The following is a 23018-nucleotide window of genomic DNA, read 5'->3' on the forward strand; positions in this document are numbered from 1 at the left end:
ATATGATGTGGGCAATGGGCATTGGGTATCTAAAGATAAATGGAAAATGGACCTAAGAAATCTTGTAAATTTATGATAACCAAACTTCCAGTTTAATCTATAGTTCTGTATCTGTGAGCAAGGTAACCAATCTTTCATGTGAGGACGAGATAAATAAAAAAGGTGCACATCCACTCCATGCATTCATCAAACCTTATAGCGGTGACTATCTTAAACACTTAGAATGGGCAATTTTTCATAGAGGGCCAAGGTTTGTAAACTATACTTGATGGTTACATTAAATTCATGAAACAAGAGTTAAGGCTGGATGTAAGAACAATAGCATAGTGAGCTATATATGATATAAGAAGAAGCTATATATCCTGCAGTTACCTTGTGAGATGATCTGTATTAATAACCACCACTAGTCAAATTATGGCATTAACTAGCATGACATGCATATACATTGTAATTTGACTAAAGCATCTAGTATATCAATGTGGAAACTACATGGCATCATTGTTAAGGTGCCCAAAATAAAGCTATACGAGACACTTGAACTATTGTGTTTAAGTTTTCATTGCACATCTATAATGTATGTTTCTATCTCTGCATTTCAAATGTGGTTTTGAGATATTAATTCTTCTAGCTTTCATACACATATAGATAAAGTGCTGAAAGAGGAGAAGCACGAAGAATGAAAAAGTAACTTCCACTCAGACGATTTGTTTTCTTGCTGGATACTAATTTTCCCAAGAGGCCCACCATAGATGATCAAGGACTTCAAGATGTTATGAACCCTTTGATCAACCTCGTGACATTTCACTTTGACTCTCTGAAGTTTTTCTGGTGGCAATGGTTGATCCAGTAAATTGTAGATTGCTTTTGATGGAACCATATTTCTAGTTTCCATATCCTGTAGCTAACAAAAAATGTCATAATAAGATAAATCATTTACAGATGATGACTTAGATAATATATAAGAACACGCATAGAGAATAAATACCTCAGAAAGTTGAAGAGTGAGCATCTCTAGAACTGGTGAGTGTTGGAGAATACAAATTAGGGCACGGTGGTCACCAGCCGCCACACACCACTCACTGAGTAATAAAGACTTCAACTTGCTCAATGTTGGGCACCATCTCAAATCCCTTTTGAGAATAAACTGTAAAGATTGTACAATATGTCAACACAGGTTCAACGTCTAAAGTATAAGTTGCAATCATATGAAGCAAGTATTTTCTGACATGAATTAATTCATATACAAGACATGAATTGAAAGGGAATAATGAGTCAGGTTTATGGCACACATCATGTGTTCAAGCAAATCATAAATTGCCCGTATTAAATTAAGTCATAGTGAGAATAACATTGCTCACTAGTTAGCAGTCAAATTTACATTTGCAATCCACATTAACTCAATGATCTCTGTAAATGCCATTTTGCAATATCATGAACTTCAAAGTATTTACATAAACAATCCAAAACTCATAGATGAAACTTGAAATTTAAAGCCCCAACTTCTTAGCGCACATGAAACTCATTTAGATGTAAGCATGAAAATATCTAGTGATGGATATGTCACATATATACTGCTTGAGAAACAGTAGATGAATAGCAGGACTACAGACAGAAGTAAGTACCACACTTCAGGTTCAGCTATCAGCTCCAAAGTCCTAGCAGCTGACAAACCTTTGAGAAGCACACAGCCTGCAAAGCCATCATCAGTGGAATAACAGTGCCAGCAGGAAGCATTATCACAATACCCAGGGTCATCGCTCTCACAATAATCATGACACCATGTGTCCAATAATGTAACTGTTGCTCTAACTAACACTGGCATGTCTTCAAATAAAGCAGTTTTACCCCAACAACAATTTAGTTGCAGTGAAATGACACCTGGGGTAGAAATAAGAGTCCGGCAGTCCGAGCAAAAAATGCAGGCTTGAATGCTCAGATGTTTAAGGGATCGGGAGATCTTGTCAGCATGAATGCAGCATTCTGTCATGTTTATCCTGCAGTGCTTGACAACTCGAGAAATCAAGAAACTTGCCTGGTAAACATAGACCACAAAGCTTCAATTTGTTCAAGTACTGAGAGAAAACAGGCAGATTATAAAGCCACAATTCTTTGACCATCCCACCACCACCACCAATGACAGAAAGACTCAGCACCCGAACTTGGCACAATAAGGCATGCCGAATCCACAGGTTCACGTAGGGCACATCAGCTGCAATGTAATGATGAAACTCGAACAGGCACACCTCCAAGTTTGTGCGGTCACGGAGCAGCAGGAGATTGTCCAAGAATTTCCGGTGTAAACTGACTTGGCCAGCACCAGTGACACGCAGAACGGGCATGGACTTCCAGAGGTGACACCAGCGCTTCGCGATCACGCAAGTTTGCACAGCCTCCCGTGCATCCAGGAAGCCAAGAACGTGGTGGAGTAGAACGTCAGGCATGACGCTGATGAGGTCGTCACCGCCTGCTGCCGACGCGCTCTGGGGCATTCCGTCGAACATGCTGCAAGCGCCCAACTCTGCCCAGAGATAACCGTCAATTTTGGAGAAAGAGGGAGAGAGAGAAAGAGAAACAGGGAGAGACCGAGAGAGTGAGAGAGAGATTGCGAGCTGGTCCAGCTCACCTGTTTGAGAATTCATTCGCTGCTCCAGAGGCAAGCGGACCACGGCGCTGGAAGGGGAGAAGTTGCCTCGAATCTCTCGTCGAATTTCCGTTCAAGATTGAAAATACAGAGCCCGTTAGAGGCCTGGTGGACGCGGACAGCAACGGTGGCGAGGTTCGTGGCCGTGGGCGAACCCTAGAAACTTACAGACGCAAATTATTGTATTTCGTCCACGATGCATCATACTAAATCAATGGGATGGAGTATGGTGAAAATCATGCAAGCCGATGAAACTGCTATCATTGCTGCAGCCGATTCCTTTTTGGGAGTCTGACAAAGTGTGCTGCTTGTCTGGGAAAGTTTGGGAAGAGGATGAATTCATGGATGCTGCAAAGCTCTAGTTGGATAAGTGGCGGATGAAGGTGGTGGAAATCGAGCAGGAGCTGATCTATGGGAATGTTTATTGGTCAATATAAATAAGCTGGAAATACAATGACGTCAAAGATCTTGGAGAAATTCGCTTGGGAATGAGTAATAGCAGATGGGTGTCCTTCGCCCCCCACCATACTAACCAGCGGCCCATCGCTGCTCGGAGCCGGTGATCGCGCCCGAGATGCGTTGAAGGATCGCTTCAAACAAGTACGAAGGAAGCCATGGAGTACTGTTCTTTCGAGGGGGTGATGGCAGTGGCGCAAGGCTGCCAGGGACTACAGGAAGACAGCGCTAACCATGAAGACGATGGCGACAATGTAGTGAGAGGCTGCCGGGCTGCCCCGGGGATGACAAGGTGGCGCCGCCGTTGAAGACATTGCGAGGCTGTCCAAAAGAGCACAAGATGGAGCTGGCGATGGTGAGGCGACGACTGCACGAGCGGCTAGGATGATGGAGCTAGCGGCGGCTCGCGGCGGCAAGTACATCGGTGGCTCGCAGCGGCAAGTGCGTCGGTGTGGTGCATACGCATGAGAGAAAGGGTGAAGAGGAGAAGATAAAGGTGAGCAGGGAGCCACGTGGAGAAAAAGAGGGGGGCCTTTAGTTTCGGTTGGTGGCTCTAACAGGGACAAAATGTCCCTCGTCGCACTACCCGTTACATCTAGGATTAAAGGGATGGATTTAGTCCTGGTTGGTCTTTACAACCGGGACTAAAGCCCACCCCCCGCGATGTCCTTCGATGGCACATTTTTGACCTGGACTAAAGGCACTTTAATCCCGGGTCCAATGTTAACCAGGACAAAAGCACCTGGATGGAAGGTTAGTTCTCTACTAGTGGGAGTCTGTTTTCAATGTTGTGCATATACATGGAAAGCTGAGAAGGCACACTTTCCAATGGTGCTAGTGTCATGTCCTAATTCCTTCAAACAAGAATCATCGAAACAACTGTACGTCACCGTCTTTTGTCGAAACAACTGGACGTCACCGTCCTTTGAGCCTTTGGCCCATGTATCATGTTGGAGACATTATGGGTGCGCCCAGGGGTTTTGCACACCCCTCACTCTTTATATTCAGTAGTCACCACCCAAGATAGGGTTTGGGTTTTGCTTAGATTCAATCTGCCATTGTACATTCGCCGTTCATTGATTTATGGGACTCCAACTTCGTGTGCTTAATTCAAGGTTTCCTACAATTGAGTTGTGTTTTCTAGATTTTGCTTGTGTTCTTAATTATCTTGCGGGAGGTAGCCATTGTGGCGAGGTCAGTGGGGTTGTGCACGGTTGATAAACAGAGGAGAAGTAGTGCTTCTATTGCGGGGTTCGGATCTTGCAGATCCAAAATCGGATCGAGTGTGTTACTACTCCACAAAATTGAGAGTTACGTGGTGTTGACATCGATTATGGCTACTGTCGGTGTCACAGTAACCGGGGCCTCCTTAGTCACGGCCACACGGACACCACGACGAGGCCGAACTGAAGGCCAGCCGATCGCCGCCAGAAATGGCAGGGCAAGTGTGCCACCCGACTCGGTACCACGGGTGGTAATACGTCCTAGGGTTGCGGCAGACCCACGTCGCGTGCTAGCCCCAAGACGTCACCTGGAAAGAGCCCCGAGAAGGTGGGATCCTAGGCAACCACACTGAGCTGGCTCTTCCTTTGGACTGAAGGAAATCATGACATATGGGTGCACAAATTCCAAGGTGAAGACCATCGGCCACAAATATTGATGAAGCAAGCATGCAGCAACACCCCTATAGTGACAAAGATTTTTTAGAACAAGGATGGTATCATGCATAAACCAAGGACAAGACAAGACCAAACACACCTTCACAGCGTACGAGTGAGACTTGAAATAATATCTTCATTGTCTTATTAGGTAAAAGGTGGGCTCTCTCCATATTATATAAGGAGGGTCCTCAAATTGATGAGGGGACCGGATTTCATCATCCTTGTAATCCCCCGTTCAAATAACAGCAAGAACATACAGAGAAGCAGGACATGGAGCTATTATCCTCGGGCAGGCCCGAACCTAGGTAAACAATCCTTACGTGCTCACCACATATGCAATACTAGGAGAACAGCGTGTTCAGCCCGAGGCCGAATCTCAAAAGAGGTTTCCTCAGACCCCTACTCCGACGTTTGCACGCCTTCAGCTAGTGATCATGCATAGCTTGTCTTTGTCACGCCCCGCAGACGCGAACAAAGGCTTCAGGCTGGATGACCATTCAACCCACAAGAAGGCCGGTAGGACCATGAGGCTTCCGGGAGGCGACAAGCTGGTGCTCACGTTGTGGGAAGAGAAGAGGGCACACTAACACACTAATAATCCGAGTAGGTAATTCCAACCGGGACTAAATGGATGGCCTTTAGTCCCGGTTGGTGTTTTCAACCGGGACTAAACGCCCCATCAGATTCCCTCATCCTACCTAGCCATTACAACCAAGACTAAAGGGGCTTTTTAGTCCCGGTTGACAATACCAACCAGGACTAAAGCTCCCGTCATCGGTGATGGCCGGTGGTGGCCGTTTTACCCGGGACTAAAGGAGCTTTAGTCCCGGGTTCAAAAAGCGTCGAGACATATGTCTCTGGATGGAAGGTCTATTTTCTACTAGTGTAACCACAGGAATCCCACAAGCTACCTCTCTCTGGCTTCTTCTTGGTAATCTGGTCAGTTCCTATATAGCTCATTAGCATTCAATAAATCCAAGGAATATAGCAAAAATATAAGTCATGATGCATTGTTGTGGACATTATTTTATCCTGAGCCGTGAATAAACCAGCCTGTCATGTTCTTTATCCTTGTGAATTAACGGAGTGATAATTGACATGAAAGAATCTAGGTCCTTCATAGCACTATACACAATCAATGACATGGCGCATGGATCGTGTACATCACTCTGGTGTGTGACTACAAGGTTACAGACTTAAGACAAAATGGAAGCAGTGACCATGCATTTTAGTTGACTGCCGTGCCCAGATGCTCTACATCCGGTATCTATATCTTTGGCATGGAGAGACACCACTGATCATCTACTGAAACTAGCTTAATTTGAGACTCCATGTACCCATTATATAATTTGACCGGTGAGAATTTTGGAGTTTCCACGAAACAAACCTTACTAAAATGACATAACATCAATGAAATAAAACAAAGTAGCAATGCATTATTACATCCAGTTTAAGGGTACCAAACTAGCAAACATATTGTTCTCCATAAAAAAGCATCATATGGTTTGATGCACTTTATGGGCTTGTTCTTCCAGAAGTCATGGCAATGTACACAGTTTACAGCACAGTACATGACTATATGCTTTTATTTCCCTCCAGAAAGTTGACATCATTCAGAACCTACAGAAAACCATGAGGCAAAGTTGGCTTGATTGAATGATTTGGGTCAACTGGAAAATTTCCTGTGGGATAGTTGGCAGCCTTTCTTCCTCTAGTTGATTTAGTTGTTGAACCTGTACACCAAATATGTTATGTTAACCATAATGGACATAAATGTTCTTTTGAAAGATTGGTCAAGAGAGTAAACAGTTCCTGGTGTTCCAGATTTGCTAGTAAAATTAACACTAGTTGCACAATTAAATCATTCAAGACAAACTAAAGTTTCCAAGCTACATTGTAAAATATAATAGCTGCCTGGAGATAATAAATAGTCTCTCAAGTAAAGCATATTTGATCTGTATATATCATTTAAGGGCACATACCAGCTCGACCATGACCATCCAGACCAGCTATCCTCTGCATAATCCAAAAATATGAATGAATCAAGATATATATTTATGAAAATAAATACATAACGCTACCATAAAAGGTTTTACTGATGCACAGTTACATTTTTTAAGGAGAACTGTGGGGGAGTTCCCCACAGTGCTTTAAAACAGAGGATATTTATAAAGTTTATGGAATAATTACAACACAGGGGGTGGGGTGGGGTGGGGGGGCTAATTAAATTAAGTTATTTTTACTAGCCATGGTACAATTGGAGGCCTAAGCTCCTGTCTAACTCTGTGAATTAAGTTAAAACAGTTACATTAAAAGATTTATAATGTAGAAACTTTCTAAATATATTTGTTCTGAGTACTCATACCATGGTGGACACCCTTATTTTCATGCAATAGTTTCTGCAAAAGGATGACTATACCTTCTTATGAAGTTTTCTCCCTCTGAACATGCCTGTTATCGGCCCGTTTGTTTTAAGGAACTCCTCCACTTCAAGTTTGGAACGGAATTTCCTTTGGTACACCCTGTGTTCGTAGGTCTGCATATAAACAATTTATATGGAGTTAATATTATATTTTTACATGAGTAATAATAATGTGACCAAAATATATGCTATACTTCATAAGATTACATGGACTGTCCTGGAGCCTTGAAATGCAGTCTTCAAACTTTATCAAGTTCTAATGTTGTATACACGCACAGCATAATAGAACCACAATATCTTGTGAAACTTCCACTCACGAAAATAAACTCATTTTTATTTTATAAAAGAATGATAAATAAAATGTAAAGGATTTTGAAACATTCTAGCCGAACTTGTCGTCTAAGAATAAAATCAGAAGCTTATAAGATATGATATATCCTAGTTCAGAGTTTTGTCAAGACACAGTGCACCATCCCTGCATTAAATTATCTTCAACATTAGTTTATGTTGTCATATGCATGCAAAGCATATAAAATTATAATTTTTTTTGCAACAAATATTTATTTTCAAAGAATAAAATCCTAAGGATGTAATTCAACGTACGTTCTTTACCAATACTGAGCTCAGTTTTTCACTGACCATCCCTACATTTTAGGAAATCCAACTATAAGGAGGGCCCTTCATCAGAATACAGAAGACATGACAATGACTTGATGCTCTACAACATTTCAAGCAATAAACTTTTGAAGGGCAGTGGATCAATCCAATACAGTCTCCCCCGCCCCCACCCCCACAGTGGAGCTTGGGCCTAGGGCTGGAAAATAGATGTGGCAGTACCCAATTAAGAAGAGTACTGCAGTTATGAATAAAAGAATTAAATTCACCGTAAACATAAGATTCTGGGGAAAATTATGTGTGCACAAGCGTTGTTATTAGAATATAATGCCAAAGAATCAATTATTATTTCAATATTGTTTTTGAAATATGATGGAAACATCCCAAAAATAGCTTGGAAGCCACTAAATACATTGTCCAGATATAAATTTTTATATATGTGAAATACTGTTATATGCATCATTGTCAACTCAAGCACACTAGCTGAGATGCTAGAATTACTACTTGAATACTGTAATTTAAATGAATTTACACACAACATAGAACAATGCAATGGGCAGAAGAGAAATCAGATCGATGTGTTGGCATGTAGGGTATGAAAGCTAGCCTAAGCAGACTAGGCACATCGCTTGTCTATGCATATGTACAGAGAGAGGATACTTTCTAGAAGGATGATATAAAGTATATCATTTTATTTCTGGACAGAAAAATAGATCTGTTTAGAATAGATCCAACCAGTACTGGCAAACAAAAACACACATTGAAATCATGTATAACATCACCTGAGGAAATATTCATCAGGTAGCAAAAGGCATTTTTGAACAAAACCACAGATCTAGATGCACAGATGCAAGAATAATCAAATATGGAGAAGGTGCCATAACATGCTAAATAGAATTACTAACCCAGTCCTTGTGCCCATCAACAACTCTTGTGTGGAGGAAAGCTGTCCAATCCTCTTCCTTGTAAGATTCAAGCGACTTCAGCGATTGAGGAAAACAACAGATGGGTTGTTCTTTGACAGGAACAGATTGATCTCTTAAATGACCAAGCTTATTCTTGTCAAAGGGGATAGGTTCTTTTCCTCCATAGGGACTGAGAACCACACTCAAAGGAACCGCAGCTGGTGGCTGCTGACCCTTCAACTTTGGATCATCAATATTCAGTGGTTTTGGCGGAGCAGAGATGATATCTTCCTCCTCCGCACGGATCACTGCAGGAGGCGGGGATGGAGTCATCTCAAAGTCACTCCACTCTACGGATGATGAATCCATGACCTAGTAGAGGTGTTAGACTTCGGGCCTAGCAACCAAATGAGCAAATGCCTTAAGCTGTTTGTCTTTCTAACTATAACGTGGACAAGGGGTGGCTTGTGAATATTATATAGTCCAAAGTAAAAGCTTGATTTATTTCGAGGTGAACTGTAAAGCTATACAAGTTCAAAATAAAAGTTTGTCTATTTTCCAAGGTGACCTATAAAGATATACTAGTTCAAAATAAAAGCATGCTACTTTTTCTTGGGGAAACTAAAGGTACACATCATAACGGACACTAGGGATAGTATCCAGCTACTGCCTTCGTCCCGAGATATGTATTTTGTCTATGTATCTGGACAAGTGCATGTCTAGGTACATAGCTAGATATCTTTTATTTAGAATGTACAGGGAATATGCCATATTTAATGCATGGCAAGCAAAAACCATTTGCCAGCTTTTTGCTAGTTGTATTCTAAATATGAGCCATCAGTTTTTCTCGAGTTGAGGGCCTGTTTAAATTGACCTGAATTGTAGAACTCAGTTTTTATATTCCAGCTTGTGATACAAACAACTCAGATTATGATCCAGCTTTTACAATCTACCAACTCTAAGAATTCCAGAAGCTACCTCACCCATGGAGCTCCCACGTCCAATTGTTGGCCACCATCGTGGTTCCCCTGTCAAAGCTGTGCTGCATTGTCCGGACTATGGCCAGGCATTTGCCATTGCACACTGGTTTGTTTGGAGACAGAGTAGCTTTTATATAGGGCGCCTTATCACAAAAATTGATTTAACATTTTTACGCTTTGACTGTATAGTGTTGCACAGGCTAGTCTTATGTAGTCTAGTAGATGGTGCGCATGAATGGTATATTTAACAAAATTTCATGTGTTGTGCCTTTTGGTACTGTTTTGTGTCTTGGAAATTACTTAGGAAGTCTATCACATTATTTGTCGGACATAATAAATACAGTATATAGGAAATTCATTTATTTGTTTCACAAGTGTTCCTCGGGGCTTGAGTATAGATTTTCCTATGAATGTTCTATGACTATAGGAAATGCTTTTGATGGAAGATTTCCTATGAATGTTCTATGGCCAGATTGAGTAGGTGCCTAATATTTGATATAAGTTCTCAAACCTATCAAACGATCTAAGATGGAAACAAGGTCAACATCAAAGTCGTTGTACTCGAGATCTAAAACTTTGTAGTTGACAACTTCAATTTTTCATTCAAGATCATTTTAACATTCAAAGATTAAATATAACATCGAAAGTTTAAATAAAACGACAACATCCTTTCACTGGTCAAAAGTGACTATGTTGTTTAGCTTAATGGTTGGGTCATGCAACCCATGTGGTCACAGGTTCGAATCCTCGAGGATGCACTCTTTGCGTATACCACTAGCCACACAAGGAGTTTACAATGACTTGTTCACATTTTTATACTTTTTGGATCCATATGTGTCAATATTTTATACCCGGCAACCTACCGAGGGGTATCCCGAGGTATTATATTGGTTGGTGGGGGATCGCTAGATCTGGAACTTTATGGTAAAAGCGAGGACACAAGACATAGATTTATACAGGTTCGGGCCGCCAGAGTAGCGTAATACCCTACATCCTGTTTGGGGTGTTGTATATTGCGCCCTGCACTTGGGTATTGTTTGGTGTTGAGGATTTGGTCCTCTGTTGTGGTTCTGCCGATCTAGGTACCCCTGCCCTCCTTTATATACTCTAGGGGGTAGGATTACAAGCCGGTTACAAGGTATGAGTCCTAGTAGGATTACATGATATGAATCCCTGTAGGATTATAGGGGAATTCTAGTTGGAGTCCGTTTTCTTTCTTCCTTGCGAGTACTGGGGATCTATCCCCGACAATCGTTTGTTCGGAGTTGGGGCAGTGAGGACCGGTGGCTTGGATAGGAACTCTCTAAGTTGAAGTAGAGCCCTATCAACCTCCTCGGACCAATGGAACTTGTCATGCCGCTTCAGTAGCTTGAAGAATGGTAGACCTCGTTCTCCAAGTCTTGAGATGAATCTGTTGAGCGCCATCATCCATCCAGTTAGCTTCTGGATGTCCTTGATCTTTGATGGAGCATGCATATCGGTGATGGTGGAGATCTTCCCTTGGTCAGCTTCAATGCCTCGGTGACTAATGATGACCCCGAGTAGTTTTCTGTATGGCATGCCAAAGACACATTTAGTCGGGTTGAACTTCCACGGGAATTCTCACAGACTTGCGAAGGTTTCTTCTAGATCCGCAATCAGGTCGTTGGGATTTCTGGTCCTTGCGACCACGTTGTCCACGTACACCTCGATGTTGCGGTGTAGCTGCTTCTTGAAGTACTCTTGGATGGCCCGTTAATAAGTCGCGTACCACAAAGATCTGTATGGGGTGATGAATGCGGTCTTGATTTGGTCCTCTTCTTTGAGAGCTATCTGGTAACACCCCGAGTAGCAATCGAGGAAACAAAGTAGGGCACAACCAGCTATGGAATCGATGACTTAATCAATCCTCAGGAGCCCGAAAGGATTCTTTGGACAGTGCTTGTTGAGGTTGGTGTAGTCGACACACATCTGCCACTCGTTGTTCTTCTTCTTGACCAAGACGGGATTGGCCAACCACTCTGGATGGAAGACTTCCTTGATGAAGCCTGCTGCGACTAGTTTGGCTAGCTCCACTTTGATGGCTTCCCTTCTGTCTTAGGCGAATCTGCGTAGGCGCTGTCTTTTTGGTGTAGCTTTTTGATTTTACGTTTAGCGAGTGCTCGATGAACTCCCCCGGCATGTCCGCTGGTTTTCCGTGCAAAGATGTCATGGTTGGCCCGAAGCAAGCTGACGAGTGCACTTTCCTATTTAGAATCCAGCCTTGTGCCTATCAGGGCTATCTTGGAGCTATCACCGGTCTAAAGGTCAATGGCTTCGACATTGACTTCTTTTGCTGGCTTGACCTTATCTGCCCCCGACTTCTTCTCTAGTATATCGAGTTCTTCGTTGGACAGGTTCTTGGATGGTGCTAAGACTTGCATCATTGAATTTGGCACTTGAGTAGTTGCTGCGAGTTCCATAGCTTCCATGTGCAGTCGTATGATCTTTTCAAGTCTCCGCGCAGGGAAAGTACTCCCTTGGGTCCCAACATCTTGAGTACTAGGTACACGTAATGCGGGATGGCCATGAATTTGGCTAATGCTGGTCTTCCAAGGATGGCGTGATATGATGTTTTAAAGTTAGCCACCTTGAAGCTGATGTTCTTCATCCGGTAGTGTTCTTTTGTCCCGAAGCTAACTAGCAAAACCACCTGACCAAGGGGTACAATTGCATTGCCTCGGACGATGTCGTAGAATGGAGAGTTCTTTGGGGTGAGCATGTCGGTGACGTCGAGGCCCATATTCTTTAGCGTTTTGGCAAAGAGGATGTTGACGTCACTGCCACTATCGATGAGTACTTTGCTGAGTCTGGAGCTTGTGACCACCGGATCCAGGATGAGAAGATAGCGCCTGTTGGGATACGAAGTAGGCTACACTAGCGCAAATCAAAATTTCTACCGCGTAAAACCAGGAAGAATTGCCGTATAAGGATCACGGGATTACCACTCGACGCACTACTGGTGTGGAAGATGTAGATTTGCGTCGATGCAGCGAAGACGATCAACGTAGTCGTACGTAGTCGATCACGTCAACGTCCAGCAGCTCCTCAGCAGCAAGATCACCCTCATGCCGCGGCTCGTCGTCGGTTCGTCGGCGGCTCGTCGACGGCTCGTCGTGGCTTGTCGGCGGCTCGTCCGAGTGCTGCAGGCGCAACACCTCCAAGGTATCCACACGTGCAGGGAGGAAGTGTCGCAAGCCGGACTGCTAGATCCTTGAGTTGCAACAGGCGAGGGCGTGGGAGGCGCGGCAGATGTGTTTTGCCAAAAGGTGTAAACCCTAGGGCGCCCCCACCCCTCTATTTATAGAGGTTCCTGACGGGCCTCTAGGTCCGAGGCCCATTAGTACTTCTAAACCTAATCCAACTCGGATCAGATCCGAATTGGGCTTCGAGCCCCTTAAGTGTGTGACCCTATGGGTTCGGATACGTATAGACATGGCCCGAGTACTCCTACTCGGCCCAATAGTCGGTAGCGGCCTCTAGCAAGACGTGCCAACTCCTATACGCACACGAAGATCATATCAGACGAACCATCACAACATAATATACATGCTATTCCCTTTGCCTCATGATATTTGGTCTAGCTTCAAGCCGACCGCTCTTTCTCGATCCTGTGATTTGGAATCCCTTTGTAGGTTAACTCTTAACCGTACGTAGCATGGCCATGCATTTTCGGATCCGATCACTCGAGGGGCCCAGAGATATCACTCTCAATCAGAGAGGGGCAAATCCCATCTTGATTGACCATGTCTCATAGCATGCTTCTTGACAAACCCGAAAGCTACCTTTATAACTACCCTGTTACGGCGTAGCGTTTGATAGCCCCTAAGTAGGTCGATCCACATCTTGAATACATGCGACAATCTCAGGTCTAAGGACAAAGCGTATATGTTGTTTAAAGAGAGAACTACTTCTCGTGTTGGGTCAGTCCTAGCACATGTCTCCACATGTGTCCACATTATTAGTTCAACATCTCCATGTCCATAACTTGTGAAACATAGTCATCAACTAATACATGTGCTAGTCTAATATTCATGTGTGTCCTCACATGAACTCCGACTAGGGACAACTTTAGAATAACCATACAAGTAAAGAGTTTCACATAAAATTCACATAATTGCAAATCAATTCAAGTAGCCTTTAATGGATATTCAATGAACACAATATACAAATCATGGATACAAATGGAATATCATCATCTCTATGATTGCCTCTAGGGCATACCTCCAACAGCGCCCTGGGTCTGTGAAACTAGTCCATTGGTTTGCTCTTGAGAAGGTAATAGACACCTCCGAACATTTAAGGAAAGTAGGCGCTACGGGTTCAATGGACATGATCTCTTGTAGGGTAAGCTTCTGGGACCGCTTGGTGGGGAGTCCTGATGAGCTACTGAAGATGACATTAACCGTTTTTGATGGGTTTTGGAAGTTGTTGTTCTCTCCATCATCTACGTCTTGCTTGGCTTTTCTCTTGTCTTTGGCGCCAGATGGTTCCAGCGCGTCCTTCATAGCTTTCCGCAGGCTGAAGCAATCCCACGAAGAGTGCTTATGGTGCGGGTGCCACGGGATTTGTAACTTCAAGAGTTCATTGAACGAGGGCCTGTCTGAGTTCTTGGTGCCACCGTTCTTGGACGAGCGATGCATCGCCGCGACTGTGTTGTCTGGCTTGCGCTTGTGGTTCTGACTTCCCGAGTAGTTATTCCGATTGTCGTTGTTGGGGCGATCGTTGTGGTTATTGTCGTTGCGTTGGCCATTGCTATGAATAAAATCAGAAGCTTATAAGATATGATATATCCTAGTTAAGAGTTTTTTCAACACACAATGCACCATCCCTGCATTAAATTATCTTCAAAGAATAAAATCATAAGGATGTAATTCAACATATGCTCTTTACCTATAACGAGCTCAGTTTTTCGCTGAACATCCCTACATTTTAGTAAATCCAACTATAAGATTACGATGTAGATCGGTGGCTGTTTATCAGAATACTGATGACATGACAATGACTTGATGCTTTACAAACATTTCAAGCACTAAATTTTTGAAGGGCAGTGGATCAAACCAATACAGTGTAGGCTCATGTGGTAGTGCTCAAGCAGCTAATACTCTCTCTCTCTCTCTCAAAATTCACTATAAACATAAGATTCTGGGGAAACTTATGTGTGCACAAGCATTATTATTAGAATACGATGACAAAGAATTAATTATTATTAAAATACTTTTTGAAATATGATGGAGACATCCCAAAAGTTGCCTGGAAGCCACTAAATCAATTGTCCAGATACAAATTTTTATGTATGTTAAATAGTGTCATATGTATCATTCTCAACTGAAGCACACTAAGATGCTAGAATAACTTAAATACTATAATTTAAATGAATTTACAAACAACATGGAACAATGCAATGGGCAGAAAAGAAATCAGATCAATGTGTTGACATGTAGGGTATGAAAGCTAGCCTAAGCAGAGTAGGCACATCGCTTGTCTATGCATATGTACAGAGAGAGGATACTTTCTAGAAGGATGATATAAAGTATATCATTTTATTTCTGGACCAAAAATTGATCTGTTTAGAATAGATCCAACCAGTACTGCCAAACAAAACACACACTGGAATCGTGTATAACATCACCTGAGCAAATATTCATCAATCAGGTAGCAAAAGGCATTTTTGAACAAAACCACAGATCTAGATGCACAGATGCAAGGCTAATCAAATATGGAGAAGGTGCCATAACAAGTTAAATAGAAGTACTAACCCAGCCCTTGTGCCCTGTTGTGTGGAGGAAAGCTGTCCAATCCTCTTCCTTGTAAGATACAAGCGACTTCAACAATTGAGGAAAAGAACAGATGGATTGTTCTTTGACAGGAATAGATTGATCTATTAAATGACCAAGCTTATTCTTGTCAAAGGGGATATGTTCTTTTCCTCCATAGGGACCCGGAACCACTCTCAAAGGAACCGCATCTAGTGGCTCTAGACCCTTCAACTTTGGATCTTCAATATTCACTGGGTTTGGCGGAGCAGACATGATCTCTTCATCCTCCGCATGGATCATTGCAGGAGACGGGGATTGAGTCATCTCAGAGTCACACCACTCTACGGATGACAAATCCATGACCTAGAAGAGGTGTTAGACTTCGTGCCTAGCAACCAAATGAGAGAATGCTTTAAGCTGTTTAACTTTCTTCGTAGAAACTGGACAAGACATGGCTTGTAAATATTATATAGTCCAAAGTAAAAGTTTGATTGATTTCCAAGGTGTATTGTAAAGATATACTAGTCCAAAATAAAAGTTTGCTTATTTTACTAGGTGATCTGTAAATATATACTAGTCCAAAATAAAAGCATACAACTTTTCCTTGGTGGAACTAAAGCTATACAACTTTTCCTTGGTGGAATTAAAGCATGCAGTTTAAAGTTGATTCCAATAGTTAGTTATATGTGTTGGCACTCACCTGTAGTCACTTTTATCTCCAAGTCACAACCGAATTTATACAACTCCAAGTCATGAATAAATTTGCACAACTTAAAATTTCATTAAGTTGTACATATTAAATTTACTTATTAGGACACCAACACATGGGATATTAATGACTTATTAAACACTGAGGTTACTCGCTGCCAAGGATGGAATTCGCCACTGGGCCATGACAGGATTATGTGTGTGAGTGTGTGTGTGTGTGTGTGTGTGTGTGTGTGTGTTATGAATAAAAACTACTGCGAGTAGCTTCATCAGACATGTGATGAACATACAAGGTGCATTAGATCTTGCATCAGGCAGAGCATATATCTAATTTGAGCTGGTTGAAGCAAATCGTCGAAATAATATAACATAATATAAGCACTGCGAATTGTGCAGATTCCACAATCAAATAATACTTAAATGACATATAGTATATAACTTCCACGAAATAACAATAAGTAGCAATGCATCATTACAACCAGTTTAAGGATACCAATGTAGCAAACATGTTTCCACCATAAGAAGCCCCTATTGTTTGATGCACATTATGGGTTTGCTCTTACTGAAGTCATGGCAATATACACAGCTTATAGCACAGTACATGGCCATATACTTTTATTTCTGTCCAGATAGATAGTTGGCATAATTCAGAACCTACAGAAAACCATGAGGCAGATCTGGCTTGATTGAATGACTTGGGGCAACTGAAACATTTTCTGTGGCATATTTGGCAGCCTTTCTTCCTCTAGTAGATTTGTTAGTTGTACCTGTATACAAAATATGTTATGTAAACCATTAATGGACATAAATCTTCATTTGAAAGATTGTCAACAGAATAAACAGTTCCCAATTTTTCATTTTGCTAGTGAAATAAACACTAGTTGCACGATTAAATGTACAGTTTCCAAGCTACATTGTAAAATACAATAGGCGCATAGGTTTATCTTCTCAAGAAAAGCATATATTTAATATGTTTATATAGTTGAAGGGCACGTACCGGCAGGACCATCACCATCTGGACCAACTATCTTCTGCATAATCCAAAAATATGAATGAATCTAGTGATATATTTATTGAAATAAATACATAAAACTACTACAAAGGTTTTCCTGATGCACTGTCACACTAAAAGATTTATAATGCTTAAATTTCATAAGTATATCTTCTTGTGAGTATAAATACTGTGGATGACACATTTATTTCGTGCTATATGTTTGTGTAAAGGGGGTGACTACCTTCTTCTGAAGTTTTCTTCCTCTGAATATGCCTGTTGCCGGTCCGTTTGTTTCCAGGAATTCTTCCACTTCAAGTTTGGAACGGAAGTCCCTGCAGTACAGCCTATGTTCGTAGGTCTACATATAATCAGTTTAATCAAGTTAATACCATTCTTTTAATTGCAGTACAGCCTTAATAATTTGAGAAAAATATATGATAACAAGTTACTAGGACTGTCCATCTTCAGCCTTGAGACATGCACTCTTCAAAATTTATCTTCCAAACAACAATTTGTAATGTTTTGTCCAAGGACAGCATAATAAAACCATAATATCTTGAGAAACTTGTAATCATGAAAATAGACTCGTGCCAATTTTAAGAAACATTGATGCAAAACAAATGGATTTTCAAACAGATGGTGGTCCATCTTTGTCATGTAAGAATAATAAAATCAGCTCTTTATAAGATATGATATAGACTGGTTTAGGGATTTTTCCTCACACAATGCACCATCCCTGGAATGAATTGTTCTCAATATTAGTGTACATTGCCACATGCAAAGAATACAAAAATATAATATATTGTGACTGTTTCCTGCAATAGAACTCATACGATTTGAAAACACGTTGACAGAAAATAAAAATTGAAACATTTTCAATCTGCAACAGATATTTATTTTCAAGAATAAAACCAGAAGGATGTAATTCATTGTATGTTCTTTACCGATAATGTGCTCAGTATTTCATTGAATATCCCAACATTTTATGAAATCCTACTATAAGATTATCATGTGGATCAGTGAGCTCGTCATCAGAATAACTGGCAGCAATGATTTGATTCTCTACAGCATTTTATGCACTACCTCTAAGTTAAATTTGGAAGGGCATCGGATCAAATCACCCCCCCCCCCCCCGCCAGGTACACCGTGGATAAAATGTATGTGGACCTTACGCCTAGGGCAGGAAAATAGATGTGGCAGTACCCAATCAATTAGGATAATTATGAATTAAAATTGAAATTCGTAGTAAGCATTACATTCAGAGGATCGAAAAATGATGTCTGCACAAGCATTATCACAATATAATGCCGAAGGATGAACTTTTGTTTCAAACATTCTTGAAATATGATGGAAACATCCCAAGAAATGCCTTGAAACCACTAAATAGAGTGTCTTGATATAAATTTATATACATTGGAAAATAGTGTCATATATATCATGCTCAATTCAAGCACACCGAGATGACAGAATTAATTAAAAATGATATTTTTAATGAATTTACACACAACATAGAACAATGGAATGGGCAGAAGGGCAATCAGATCGGTGTGTAGACATGTAAGGTATGAAAGCCTAAGCAGAGAAGGTATATCGCTTGTCTATGCATATGTACAGAGGTACTTTCTACAAGGCTTATATAACTATACCATTTTACTTAGAATGGATCAGTTTGGAATAGATCGAACCAGTACTGCTGAATAAAAGCATACATTTGAACCATAAATCACATCACCCCAAGAAGTTTTATTCAGTTAACAGAGAGTATTCTTCTGGTAGCAAAAGGAATTTTGAACAAAATCACAGATCTAGATGCACAAATGCAAAGCTAATCTACAGCGGATAAGATAGAAATACTAACCCTGTCCTTGTGACACCCATAAGATCTAGGTTTAATGAAAGCTTTCCAGTCCCCTTCCTTGTAGTTTTTAAGCAACTTCAGCGATGGGGGAACCTCAACTTCTTGTCTTCCATCGCGCACAGACTGTTCTTTGACTAGAACAGACTGGTATCTTAAGCGAGCAAGCATATTCTTGTCAAAGGGGATAGGTTCTTTTCCTCCATAGGGAACGAGAACCATTCTCAGAGGAACCGCTTCTAGAGGATCTAGATCCGTACCCTTCATCTGTGGATCTGGAATATTCACCGGGTTTGGCAGAGCTGGAATGGTCTGTTCCTCCTCGGCTTTGCTCACTGCAGGAGGCGGGGATCCAGATAAGGTCATCTCAGCGTCACTCAACGAATCTTGGTTTTCTACTAAGGATGAATCCGTGGCCTATTCTTTGTTCTTCTTTATATAATATATAAAGTGGAGCAGGGGTGGCTTGTGAATATTATATAGTCCAAAAATAGTAGCTCGATGGTTATAAGATGTATTGTAAAGATATAATAGTCCACAATAAAAGCTGGACAATTTTCCTAGGTGACCTGTAAAGATATACTAGTCCAAAATAAAAGCATGCCTATTTTCCTAGGTGACCTGTAAACATATACTAGTCCAAAATAAAAGCTTGCTACTTTTCATATTTGAAACTGAAGCATACAACATATAGTAACCAAAAATATGGATAGCATACAGCTACTCCCTTTGTCCTTAGATATATATGGTATTCTGGCTATGTACCTGGACAAGTTCTTGTCCAGGTAGGTAGCTGGAATATCTTTAAAAGGGAAATGACATATTTAATGCCGTGTGAGAAGCAAACACCATTTGCTAGTTTTTTATTTTTGTATTCTAATTATGAGCCAGCTGTTTTCCTTTGGTTGAGGACCTTTCTGGATCCACCTAAATTGTATTCCAGCTTGTGATACAAACACCTCAGATTATAATGCAGCTTTTACAGTCCACCAACTCTAAGAATTCCTGAAGCTACCTCACCACTTTGGCTTTCTTTTACAAACTTTCGTCGCTTTGTCCAGAGAATAGGGAGGGACAATGATCTGGATGCATTTCCCACGGCCCGTTGCTTTATTTGTAGACTAAGCAGCCCTTAATTTTTATGGGCTGCCTTAGCACAAGTGTTATAACATGTACTTGACCGATTGACAGCTGGTTGAATTGCCTTACCAAGGACTGATGGATACCATCAAAGAAAAGTCTGCCCCTAAGGATTTTGCAAGCTTAGCACATCTGGTGCAAAAGGTCTCGGTTCATGAGAGCCGATTCCAGAACACGCGTAGGAGCAAATATGGGGTGTCCAACTTTAATGCATTTTTATTGATCTGATGAGGATTCCGATGCAGAGGGGGAGATTAGTATAGCAGAGTGGGTCAAGAGCAAGAAGCCAGTCTTGTGTCCATGGATCAAAACCAATACGAAGACGTATGACTTTGACATTACCAAGGCTGATAAGATATTTGACTTGTTGCTGCAAGAAGGACAGATCAAATTGCCTCCAGATCATAAGATACCATTGGCTGACGAGCTTAAGAAGAGTAAGTATTGCAAGCTGCACAACACTATCACACACCACACCAATGATTGCAAGGTGTTCCGTCAATAGATTTAGACTGCCATAGAACAAGGAAGGTTAAAGGTTGACAACAACAAGAAACCGATGAAGGTTGAGAACCACCCTTTCCCATCAGTCAACATGGTAGAAGCTGCCCTAATTGATAGAAAAGAAGAAACCAGGCTCCGGTTGGCACTTCTCACGAGCCAGAGAGCTAGGGAATCTAGAGTAGTCGACCCGTAGGTGCAGATATCAGGTGCAGACTTCAAAAAGAAAGTGAGCTGATCTCAAAAAGTAGACAAAGCCGAGGCCAGCCGATCTGTTAGGAATCCTAAAGTAACTTCCAAGATGCTAATCATCAAATACTAGCGCAGATGGGAGGTTCAAGAAGCTAGGGCAGATGATGAACGGAGCAAGTTTTAGTCACTTTGGAACTATCCTTTCTTCTAATACTGCTAGAATGAGAAGTTGAGGTTACCATTAGTTGTTGATTGCCTAGAGTGCAGTTCACAGTATCAAGGCTATCGTGAATCCAAGAGACAATGCCGATCGGTGCATGAACGATTGGAGTATCAGTCCTCTAGGCACCATCATGCAGTTGAGGGATCCAATGAAGAAAAAGAAGTCCAGTCTATGCATGAGACATTGAGCTACCCGCCAAGGTGCAAATCTATTGTCACCAATGAGTCCAAGGAGGAACGTATTGAACGACAAGAGAAGCTGATTCCTGGAGAGGGTTGATGTCCAAAAGGTTTAACCAAGACTCACAGAAGGAGGATACAACCCACGCGTTAGAAGGAACAAAATCAGGAGTGGCGCATCAAGCAAGTGGATAAAGTCAAAGAGGTACCGACTGAAATTAATATGGTCTTTATTTTGCCTGCTGAGTTTGGAATATATAACAACAATGAAGAAGAGGTTGCCCAATTGGCTTTACCAGCCCAGCCAGCTATATTTGAGAAACCAGAGGGATGAGAGACACCGTCACCTCAAGCCTTTGTAGCTGAAAGGTCATGTTGATGGTTGGACAATGACAAAGCTAGTGGTTGATGGTGGTGCTACTTTGAATATAATGACATATGCTACCTATCAAAAGCTTGGGAAGACTCGAGAAGATTTGATCAAGACTAATATGGTCCTGAAAGATTTTGAATGGAAGAGGTCAGATGCTAAAGGGATTCTGAATACCGAATTCACTATTGGTAGCAAAATCCTACTTACTACCTTTTTCATCATTGATGACAAAGGTTCATACAATATTCTTCTGGGTTAAGATTGGATTCATGCAAATTGCTATATTCCATCCATGATGCATGAGCTGCTAATTCAATGGGATGGAGATATGGTGAAAATCATGCAAGACGATTAAACTTCTATCATTGCTGCAGCTGATTCCTTTTTGGGAGTCAGACAAAGTGCACTGCATGTCTGGGAAAGTGTGGGATGAGGATGTCATCTTTTGTAATCCTTCATGGTTCACTTCTAACACCTCTTTATATTGGATGTAGCCTGCTTTTGTCTTCAAGTGCCAATGCTCCGAAGGATTTTTATTTTGTTCTAAGCTTCTGAATTTAATCATGTACGCTTGATGAAAGCATTTCCCAAGCTCCTCTTCATTGTTGTCATCCTCATCTCCTCCGTTTTGTTCTCATCACCTTGCTGTTGCCTCTTCTTCATGGATTTTTCTATGCGCCTAGAATAGAAAATATATAGAAATATAGATCTATTAAAAGTTTTATGAAATTTCCTTTCCAACGAGTAGTCATTCATCTAAAACGGAGTTTAAATGAGAGAGTTATGCCCGTTTTATTTTAGCGTTGCGGCTGTCCAAAATGATTTAAGGACTCACAACATTGGATGATTTGGCCATAACCACTTGTAGGAATCTCCGATTTCCTGGATTCTTGATTTGTTGCAACGTCGACTTCATGGGGCTTGTGAATATCTAAAAATATTATGTTATTTTCTTCTAAGGTCGAGCAAAAATCTTGATGGCTACAGTAGCTTCTCGTGAATTGATCCAGAGATGTTGATGATCTTAATATTGTGGTCTTTGGGGCATTATGTCGCACATCCTTTGGCTTCAAGGTCATCACCATTGCTGCACTAGTGTGTAGTATGGTGGCAATGATAAGTCTTCTCCATAATTCTTGCTTTAGTCAAGGTGCCGGGATCAGAGGAGGCTCCTGCGCTTTATGTCGATGATCTCAACAGTTTTCTTCCTTGATTGCATCACTCAATTAGAAGCTTCTTGAGCATCCCACTGGAGAAAATTGGTAGTGTCATGGTGCTTCTAATCTTGTTGCCTCCAGTCTTGATCAACTTCAAGTCATCGTCTTTTAGGCAGAGAGGCCCTCTAATCATCCCTCTACATCATCACCACTTTCTTCATCATTCACTACTGCCTCTT

General features: G+C 41.4%; 1 protein-coding gene across 1 annotated transcript; it reads right to left on the bottom strand.

The window, feature by feature from the left end:
- Positions 1-327: 327 nt before the first annotated feature.
- On the bottom strand, positions 328-3128 carry LOC117834250 (FBD-associated F-box protein At5g56370). Its single transcript, XM_072295736.1, is given in 5 exon segments — positions 328-881; positions 969-1144; positions 1628-1689; positions 1726-1994; positions 1996-3128. Coding segments are annotated over 5 exon segments (1401 nt in total). The 5' UTR covers positions 2640-3128; the 3' UTR covers positions 328-631.
- Between the last annotated feature and the right edge of the window lie 19890 nt (positions 3129-23018).

Source organism: Setaria viridis, chromosome 8 (genome assembly GCF_005286985.2).
Source record: "Setaria viridis chromosome 8, Setaria_viridis_v4.0, whole genome shotgun sequence".
In the NCBI taxonomy this organism is placed as follows: Eukaryota; Viridiplantae; Streptophyta; class Magnoliopsida; order Poales; family Poaceae; genus Setaria; species Setaria viridis.